The sequence below is a fragment of the Macrobrachium nipponense genome, chromosome 22 (genome assembly GCF_015104395.2).
Source record: "Macrobrachium nipponense isolate FS-2020 chromosome 22, ASM1510439v2, whole genome shotgun sequence".
In the NCBI taxonomy this organism is placed as follows: Eukaryota; Metazoa; Arthropoda; class Malacostraca; order Decapoda; family Palaemonidae; genus Macrobrachium; species Macrobrachium nipponense.
This window is the reverse complement of record NC_087213.1, coordinates 23,404,997-23,415,616: the sequence shown is the minus strand read 5'-3', so window position 1 is coordinate 23,415,616 and position 10,620 is coordinate 23,404,997. Positions and strand designations below refer to the sequence as shown.

The 10,620-nt window shown below is 35.4% G+C and overlaps 1 protein-coding gene across 1 annotated transcript in view; it reads right to left on the bottom strand.

Annotated features, from left to right (window-relative positions):
- Positions 1 to 603: 603 nt before the first annotated feature.
- Positions 604 to 10,620, bottom strand: part of LOC135198545 (uncharacterized) — a 189,372-nt gene continuing 179,355 nt past the window's right edge. Inside the window, 3 exon segments of the mRNA XM_064226227.1 lie at positions 604 to 2,176; positions 7,173 to 7,352; positions 8,174 to 8,422. Of these exon segments, the coding sequence (XP_064082297.1) occupies positions 2,012 to 2,176; positions 7,173 to 7,352; positions 8,174 to 8,422 (594 nt within the window). The 3' untranslated portion in view covers positions 604 to 2,011.

The following is a 10,620-nucleotide window of genomic DNA, read 5'->3' as shown; positions in this document are numbered from 1 at the left end:
TGGTCCAAGCTTGGCTGTACTTACAAATCTTTTTTTTTGCATGTTTTTTAAATTCTCCGATATTCATCAATATGCAGGCATAGCAACAATCTAATTACATGTCAATATATATTTAATGCTAATAAGGTTTACAATAGACTAACCTCTAGTGTGGGATTTTTTTTTTATATAAAAAATACACTAAATTACTTGCTGCCTGATCACACAACCAGACTTTGTTTCTTCATGCATTTTTAAGTTAAGTATATCTTAGTTTAACCAGACCACTGAGCTGATAACAGCAGCAGTCTTGTTTCTTTATTTTCTTTTTTTATTACCTTTAATCATAAAACTGCCATGCAAGTACACCAACTATACTTGGACTAGAAAGATTTCAAACTTCTCTCAGGATTCCTTCAGGTTATTGCGTGCCAGTGGTGTGATTGTCAAATTATTTGTGGCTAGTTTCTTTTCCACCAAAATGTTTCTTCTTATTTTTTCTTGGATAATTATTTATCAACTAAAGTTTTGGGGCTTAAAACCTGCCAGTAAATCTCAACAAACAGATATTTTTGCATGTACTGAGAAAAATTAATAACAACTTAGGGAAAAAAAAAGGACAAAGATCTTATCATATTTAAACTTCACTATGGGGATCTTTGTACATTTAGTCCTATAATTAACCTAAAAGCTAATATCATCACAGGGCATGTGTATTCCAGGAATACAATAAAAAACACAATTAACTGATTATTAGTCAGAAACATAACAATAACCTGTGTGGTAAGTGCTACATACAAAACTTGAATGTTAACATCTATATAATGCAATAAAAAACTAAAACATTTAATGCCTTCAAAATACAGCTGTCTGCATAATTGAAATAGCCTGTACAACTGCATATGTACATGAGGTATTGATTAGATATAATTTAATATGCTGATGGAAACTGTACATGTCGATAAAACACCTCCCAATAAGACCATGCTTGTATTTATGTCTGAAACGTAAAAGTTGATGTAACACACTAAAAGAAAGACTGAAATGGCTACGCCTACATATATGATATATAAATAAAATTAGCTAAAGAAAAAATCAGAATAATGATGAATGTCTAGCACTACAAAACTATTACACTTACTTCAGAACTTCATGTTCATCATTAAAATTACACGTGCATCTTTGGCAGTGTCCATCCTTAATGTGTCCTATAATATATAATCTATGTATCAATAAATCCCAAGTCCTATCAGAGATCAAAATCCTGGCACATTTCAAAATTAACAAATCTGTCCAATCTTACTTGATGCACAGAAATTGATAACACTGTTTCATATGTAATGTGCCATATATTATTTTTTCTAAGTATTATATACCAAAATTAAATAATAGTGTCTAAAAAATAAAACAAATTCACGATATGTACCAATGACTCATTTTCCATAACCTAAAACCACTTCTCAATTAACAAATATACACTGTTTCAAAATTCGTTTAACAATGCAATATGAAATGGTTGTACTTTTCAGAGCTACAAATATGGGGTATATTAAAAAAATTCCCTCTAATTTTACACATATATTACCCTTACAATCAAAGAGTTAGTCTACAAAGCAAAACTGGTGGCCAATATCTATTCAATACTGTATTGCATTTAAATAGACACTGATGTATATTTTTGATGAAAAGCATAACACACTTATCAACTGCAAACTGCTAGATGGGTGCAAATGAAACTTTACCCCATGAATTCACTATACACATATACTGTATTTACATAGAACCTTTCCATAACCATATCTTCTTACAAACCACTGCCATTTCAAAGCTATTGTTCAATCCAAAACTTCGGTGAAGCATACTGGGTATTTTGAAGAACTTTCGTATTTCACAGAACATGTTAAAAAATACTAAATTTTCAGAACAGTATAAAGTAGCTAAATTGAAAATCCTATATCAATACCAAACACACCAGTTTCAGGTAACTTGGCAGAAACATTTGACACTCAACATTATTCTCATTCACATCTTATTAATACTCCTTTGTATCTGTTGGATCTCTCTTGAATTCATGGCCATACTTGCTCATGTATTTCCGGACAAAATCTTTGGTCTTGTACTTTACACTGTCGTTGCATTCAAGATCTTCAACACTATGTAACTGCTTCAACTCCTTGATCATGACGAAGTGTGTTAGCTGCAAAGGTAAAGGAAATTAAATGCTCCAAATAAAAATATCTACAATAAAAATATACATAGTATAAAATAGAATAACAGCAGACTTAAAGATTAAAGTAGCAATGTCAATAAAATTGTACAGTAGCACTTAACCTGAAATGTAAAAATGCTAATCATTAAGTAAAGAACTAATAATAATTATGAACAAATTAGTTTTTATAATGTGTTGTTCTGTCCGATCATTTCATTTTTTCCCCAAGTCATCTGGTTAACTCTTAAAGAACTGATACTGCATGTATGATATATTTCAGATATAGTGCTAGTAAATAAAATTGGAATATACTCTTAAAGAATTGATACTGCATGTATGATATACTTCAGATACAGTACTAGTAAATAAAATTGGAATAGACAATTTAAGCCAAATGCTAAGTGCTGGGACCTGTGAGATCATTCAGCACTGAAAGGGAAGCTGACAGTAAAGATGGTTTCAAAGGTGAGTACAACACTTAATATAGTCAGTTCTCCAAAAGGCTATATGCAGCTGTATGGATTGTATGTCAGACTTTCCCTTTTACACTACAAGGTTAATATTAAATAAATTTTTCTACCCTCTTCTGTCCTGTAATAATTAATCTAACATCATCTCATCTCCTCCAAAACCCCTTATGATTTCTGCCAATAGAGTTCCTTAACCTTTTCAAGTATAAATCTCACCTCACCTGTCCTCATGCTTTCATTTTCAGGCCACAATACCTGGATCTAATATTTTAGCTACACCTCACCTACTTCAACGTTCCCAATACTCGTATTCTACCTAGTTCTAAATCGCCTTAAATATTCTCTTTCACGCACAGACTGTCATGATATTTGACCCAAGGTCCTATTCCTGCCAGGTTCCTTAAAGGGTCTGCAAGTAAAGTGGTAAAGAAATTTGCCATCTTTTTCATTGAATTATTTAACCTGCACTTAATAATTGCTGGAAATAAACTTAGGTTCAGCCAGTTCCTAAGATGGAAGCCATGGTAATCCTCCCATCTACCACCCTATTGCATTAACTCATATTATCATTAATGTAATCTTAAGCATCCTGAATCCAAACCCATCTTTCAGATCATCAATATGGTTTCTGTAAGGTAAGACCTACTTGTGACACTTCCAACTTCACACATTTAGTCATCTCTTCTTAGAAATTAAGATAGCACAGGCAGCCCGCGGTTAACGGCGCAATCGCTCAGCGGCGAATCGGTTTTACGGCTGTCGTAAAAAATATTCATTAAAAAAAATAAAAAAATAAGGCATTTAAAGGTATTTTTACGGCGCAATTTTCAGTTAACAGCGCCGCTAGCACCATTGCCTAACGAGTTCATACATTTGTAGAAATGCCGTTCAGACCATAAAGGTTATGCAAATTATACTAACAAATTTTATGGAGAGTTATTACATACATATTAGGGTAAAATATATGCCTCTGGCGCTGTTCTATGACGAAAATATTGAGTTACATAAGTGCAAATTTAGCTATGGATGTGTCGATTTATGAAGTGTGTATGAAAATGTATTACGTAAAGGGTATTTTTATTTACACACAGAAGTATGATACGAAGACAGCTTTTGAAACTGCCCTTCACGTAATCAAATGCGATGCCTTTTCATGTTCTTTCTTGTGAGCCGCCGCCTGCCGCTCTTCCGAAAATATAGTTAAAAAAAGTGCAAATTAGCGATCGATGTGTCGATTTTATAAATGTTCATGCTTTTATGTTTAAAATGTGTATGAAAATGTATTACGTATAAGGTATTTTTATTTCTGTGCAGAAATATGATAAAAAGGCAGCTTTTGAAACTGCCCTTCATGTTATCAAATACAATGTTTCTTCATGTTCGTTCTTTTAAGCCGCCGTCTGCCACTCTTCCTAAAATATAGAGTTAAAAAGAGTGCAAATTTAGCGATCGATGTGTCGATTTTTTAAATGTTTATGCTTTTATGTTTAAAATGTGTATGAAAATATATTACATACAGGGTATTTATATTTTTGTACATAAATATGATACAAATTAAGGCAGCCTTTGTAACTATGCTCCACGTTGTCAGGGGATGTTTTTTCATGTTCGTTCTTGTCCGTCACTGTTCCGAAAAATGCAGTGTGTTATTTTATTAATTATGCACCTTTTCCATAAATCCTTTAAAAAGTTATGCATTACTTCACTGTATCCAATAATATTGATTGCATTCTCATATTATTGTATTATAAAATAATAGGAAATTTAAGCCAGTATTCCGCGGAGCGGCCAATGTTGTGGTTTGAAATCAGCTGATGGCGAATACGAGTTTGTTTCGTCATAACACAATTCTGAGCGAATTCTCTTGCTTCTAGTTAGCATAAACGAATATCTAGATACTTGACTTACATGAGACAAGGATATTTTTCCTTATACAACGTGTTTTTAGGTGGAAATATGAATTGAATGTCTCGTTGTGAATGTGAACTACTTTTCTTTTTTTGTTAACAGATTACGTTGGCGGCATGTTTATTGTGTAAAAAAACTACGTAATTCCTTTCGCAATTCTCCTTTATATCATCGTAATACGAACTTTACATTATTTATTTTATATCGGCATGGAACCAACAGTAAAATGCGTTCTTTCAAGCACGGCAGTTTTGATTAAAATGATTTTATCTCAATTTTATCTACGGTTGTGTTTGATGGCATACATTTACTTTTTGCTGATGTATGATAATAGTCAATAGCAGCCTGAACTGTTTTCTCAGCTTCAGTTATAACTAGGTTTACATTTAATAGTATGTTCCCCGATTGATCTTTGATCTATAGCGAATAAAGTTATTACATTAAGATATCTCAGTTCTATTCTATACATAACACAATTTATAACAACTACGGTAATAGTGTGCTGTATGTAGTACAATGATTGAAATACAAGCTAAACGGATGTTATCCAATTCGGTTGCAATTGGCGAGAGAGAGAGAGAGAGAGAGAGAGAGAGAGAGAGAGAGAGAGAGAGAGAGAGAGACGACGGAAGAGCGAGAGAGGAGAGCATGACCGAGAGAGATGGAGAGAGAGTGTTAAAAACCATACTTTCATCATTCTCTTTTGCTGTTATGGAACTTATGTAACTATAAGATGGATAAAGTTAGGCTATTGTAATTTGGTCTCTCATAAAATCGGACTATCGTAAGACGAATTTTCGTAACTTGAACACTACAGCTATCTGTACACTGTATAAACCTTATTATATCTTTACATACTCTAGACACCCAAAGGATTAAAGCTAGGCCTTTTTTTCACATTACAGTATTTATAATACTATAATGTACTGTACAGTACTACTGTGCAGTAAATTCTATAGTACTATATTGCATAAATATAATTTCACTTATTGCGCCATTGTGGGATTACAGCGCCTTTGACTCGTCTAGAGTTTCGAAAGGTGTGCAGTGGCCGTAGGCTTTAAAATCGCTTAGCGTCAGCGGCCAGGAACGGAACCCCTGCCGCTAACCGCGGGCCGCATGTATTGCATAAGGTCCTGTTAACCAAACTTACTGCTTATGTCATCAGTCATGGCCTCGCTAAGCTCATTAAACTTTTCATCTATCTGCGGCGGCCTCCAACTACTATACCTCAGGGTTGTTTCCTTTCATTTACTCTAACCTCCTCTCTGTCAAAGATTTCTCCAGCCTAACTCTATTCCTATTGGTGTTTTTACTCAATTTCCACCTTTCCTATTACTTCATTAACCTCTCAACTATCTCCTAATCTCAAATTGCTCTATATTTATCTATTCTTCTTTCTCAGCATCCTTTTCCACTTCTAAGTAGGGTCAATGTTTCTTATGGCTTTCCTCAACATTATTTCTACAGCTCTATCTATATCCACTGACTTGTGTTTGTATTCTTCAATTCCTTTGGATGAAAATTTAATTGAACTCTTCACTTCTAATGATAACTGTTGAATTCATTTGTCCTTACCTACCATATAGCCTCTTATGTCTCCCCTCCTCAATAAGAATGAATCTGACTATTCAATTTAATCTATGGATGGCATTTGGTTGTCAGCTTACGTGACTGAATTACGTAACTCAGCAACAATAGTAGCCCTGGGCACAGACATCACAGGTAAGAAAAAAATTCTATAATCTGGGAGGGAGTGAAGTTTTGGTAGTGTGGAAAATATCCTATACTATGTAGGAACAGCATCAAGTTCCATCACTCCCAAGGGCACCAAAGAGCAGCCAAGTGAGGCTACAAACAGGAACATGACTGATATTGCTGCTCTTGACACGAACAAGTGCATCCTAACTGTGACAAACACTGGCTGCAACATAATGGCAATGTTTTTAAGAAACGATAGTTTATTCTTCATGAGCACCTACACAAATTGCACTCTGGAAACTTGTTTAACTGACCAGGAAAGTCAGGTGAGGGGGAAGAAATATAACTGTTGAACCAATTACAGCCAAAAAGATCCTTGGTCAAAACTACAACTAATTATGTGTCACATGGTCAACAAAGCTATTCATCACAACTTTGCTACATACTGTTTAAGCAGAACAGAGTAAAAGATAAAGAAATAACGTTAAGTACAAAATACATAACACTGTAACAAGAATTCAAACCTTACTAGAAACCTTGTCACTAAGAAATCATTCAAGATAAAAGAAATATTAGAGCTAACAAAACAATTTAAAAGAAATAAAAATAAATGTGCCCATTATTAAGGTAGAGAAGTAAATAATTGACTCTGGCAAAACAATCAGCCACAAGGTCTAAGAAGCAGTGTCTTGTTACCAACTTGTTTCGTACAAGAACTGTGGCTCTGGCACACCCAGAACTAAAGAATCAATGTGTCACATACATAGCTGTCAGCCAGAAGACAAATTAATCAGTGAAAACAATGAATATGGTAAATTATAATTAATGGGTTTGTTGTGAAATAAAATAATAAAAGGGGTTCATATCTCATAACATTACTAAAACACAACTATTGTGATACTTACCTTCCGTGCTAAATACTTGAAATCTTCATTGCATGTAATTCTTCCAATCTTACAATCATCTTTCCTATATGGATTTAGAACAGACACAATATATGTAGCCATCTTTGCCCTGAAGTTTTCTTTACATTTGCGAGCTGAATCACTATTATCTGCAATTGCTGTTGCAGCCCGCTCCTTGCTCTGAAAGCATGAATACTACTCAATTAGTTGTGGAGGAACAATAATTTATACCTGTGAGAAAATACAAACAAAATTAACCTACACAAACTGCAAAAACTACAAATAAGCTATGGAATTTAACAAGTAGGTAGGCATTATGAACTGTTGCTGATAAGAATATTTTCTCTAAATACAACACGGTTACCTCCTGTACCATTAATAGTAATATTCTGAAGAATATATCTGACACCAACATATGAATTATTTTATCAAATTAAGACAAATATTATGTAGATACATTTTTAGTTTGATATTTGTACCTAAAATTCACGGCTTAAAAATTCACCATACTAAATCCAGTTTAGTAATAAATGAGAACAGTAAAAAAAACATATTGAAACAATTATTCATCAGACTGTATATAACAGTAACCAGCAAAAAACATGGTTGCATCATATGGAAGCTCTGCAATATCTGTAAAATTCAATTATTCATGCCACAATGTTAATGAGTTTATTCACTTGGTGTAACAGTATTGGAAATGTGATATTCTTGCATGCATAAAGCTGATTACAAAAATAAAATCTTGTCTAAATGCATTCAACAATGCTCTTGGAGCAGACACCTGTTCCAAGTCCAAGAGCATCTGCCAATGAAATCTTTTGCTTTCAACATTTGGGTACACCAAGTAGTCAAACATCTTTCACTAAAAATGGTCTGTGAAACAGAGCGTAAATAATTTCTTGTTAACACTACAAACCTATAAATCAATATTGACAGGTTACACGAGTTCCCAGGTACCTGCAAAATTATAAGAGATGTCAAGAATATTCAAAACATACCTTGATCTTTTCACGCATCTTGGACTTTTCCCGATACTCATGTCTTTCCTTTTCCATGGCAGCTTCTGATCTTTCCAGTCTCTGAATTTTTTCACTTAGTGGTTCAATTTCCTCATTTGGATCTAGAACATCTGGGCACGGGTCATGCAGTCTATCTTCTTGGCGTTCTTGGCGCAATTCTTTCTGTGCTCTTTCTTTTGCTTCCCGTCGCTCACGTCTTGCTGCTTCCTTATCCATTTCCAAAACAGGCTGTTCATTCATGATTGAAAAATAATAAATTTAAAAGAAAAAAAAAAAATTTTTCAGTGACAAAACCACAAAACATCAAATCATTAAAGTTTTTATATTCCTTTGCATACACATCAAGGTGGTTCCTATTTAGTGATAATTGGGAAGATCCATTATGAAGCAATGACTTGCATAATACTATAGGAAATTAAATACAAATTTTTCAAATGGCTAATTAATGTAATACAAATTTTCCAAATGGCTACAGTAGAGCCTCGATAATTGCAGGGGATAGGGCCCAGAACCCCTGATAAGTAAATACCCCTGTTATCCTGGTACCTCCCTCAAAAATTGCTAAAAACTGCCTACTTTAATAGTTAACCACCCCAGACCACTATTCCAATGTTTATAACTGCCTACTTTAGTTCAAACACCAAATATGTCTTCAACTATCACCTTAAACTAAATTCATGATAGTTTCAAAGTTATTTTACAATATTAGCCTTAAAAATATATGTAGTATACGTGCTACTGTACATATGTAGCCTATTAGCCTATGGATTACAGCTAGAAGCCTACATATGCATTCATGTGGGCCTCTTTTCTTCACAACACGTTAATATATTACACGTAATACCCTTCATCTGACGTTTAGGCTTCTTTCCCATAAGAGTAAAAGAATCAGGGCTTTTGGATGCCACATAATTGACTGTTTATATGGGTACAATTTAAAGAACACAGCGAACACAACTTTAACAACGACATAAAACATGGGCAGGCCAGTGTTGTCAAATGGGAATGACAATTTCTTGCTAAATTTTGCTCCATTAAGTGCTGAAAAATTCACATCATACACAACAATGCCCCCCAGCCAATTTCAACCGATTGCTCTCTTTTTCAATTCAAACATGTTTCTAACATACACAATGTACTTGAACATTACGTTACATGATTCCTAATAATTTTGAAACCTAGTCTGTTCAATTCCTGAAAATGGTTTTGCAAGATTTTGTTCTTTTTCTTACGTGATATATCAAACATATTAGAATAAAAGAAATATTAAAATAACAATGTCAAAAATTGTATTTTTCCTAACTATACAAACCTGAGGTCCTTTAACAATAGGAATATACAATTTTCGACAAATTGTTATTTGTTCCGATACGTAATACAAACCTTTCGGTCCTTTAACAATAGGGAGACTCACTGATTGGTGGGAGGAATCTGAGTGAGCCTCTAGAACTGACTGGAGTTCTGTGCACCTAGGCTGCTACTCCTGGTCGTAAGAGCGAGGAGTGCCCTGCTGCCTCTGACAACTTGATCAGAGTATAGGAGCTGCGTGATCAAGAGTCAGACTTCTGGGCCTTTTCGAAATGAGTGAGGGATCGTGACTCATCCCAAAAAAGGCTGTGAAGAATATTGGCGTCGGAGACATTAATGCAAAGTTCTGGGAAGGGTTTGCATTATTGTCAGTCTCCTTCCTCCCTTTGCTAGAGGAAAGAGCGGGATTGCTTCTATGATTCTAATAAGAAACATAAAAAGGATGCTTATGTATAGGGTTACCGCATCAACCATCCGACCAGCCAGTGTGAGTTCGAGTCCTATCCTCAACCCGAAGGAGACTAATGGAGAGACGAGGCGTGGAAGGGGGAGAGCCAGTCACTCTCGCATCCTTCTTACCTCTACATCTGCACACCATGGACGAAATGCAACTTGTCATGTCGAGGAGCTGGGTAAGCAAACACATCTTGCAAGTATCCACCACTGGTCCAGGGAAATGAGGTTCCAAGGACCTGTGGGCAGTCCCGGAGGGAAAGAAGGATATGGTCGCGATGACCTATCCATCTTCCTGTCCAACATATTCTTCGGAGTGATGTCCAGTACCCATACTGGTCTATCCGTCTGCAGCGAAGTAGCTCGCCGTCTCGTATCCCACTGCAGCGAAGTCTCTCGCAGTCTCGTACTCCACTGCGGCGAAGTCTCTTCGTCTCCGCGGTAGATAGGACGCTGACACTCCATGGTGGGTGTCGATGGTTATGGGTACCGGAACACGCCAGTAGGACGAAGTAATGATTGATCTGGAACAACCAATACTAAGTCCACAGCAAGCTCGTGACGGTCTTGGACACTTCGTCAGCTGCCGACTGACTGCGTTCAGTTGTGTGAGGCGAGCTGTCCAAGCATCCGAGGTTTAGTCATGTGACCCTCGCCTTTTGAAG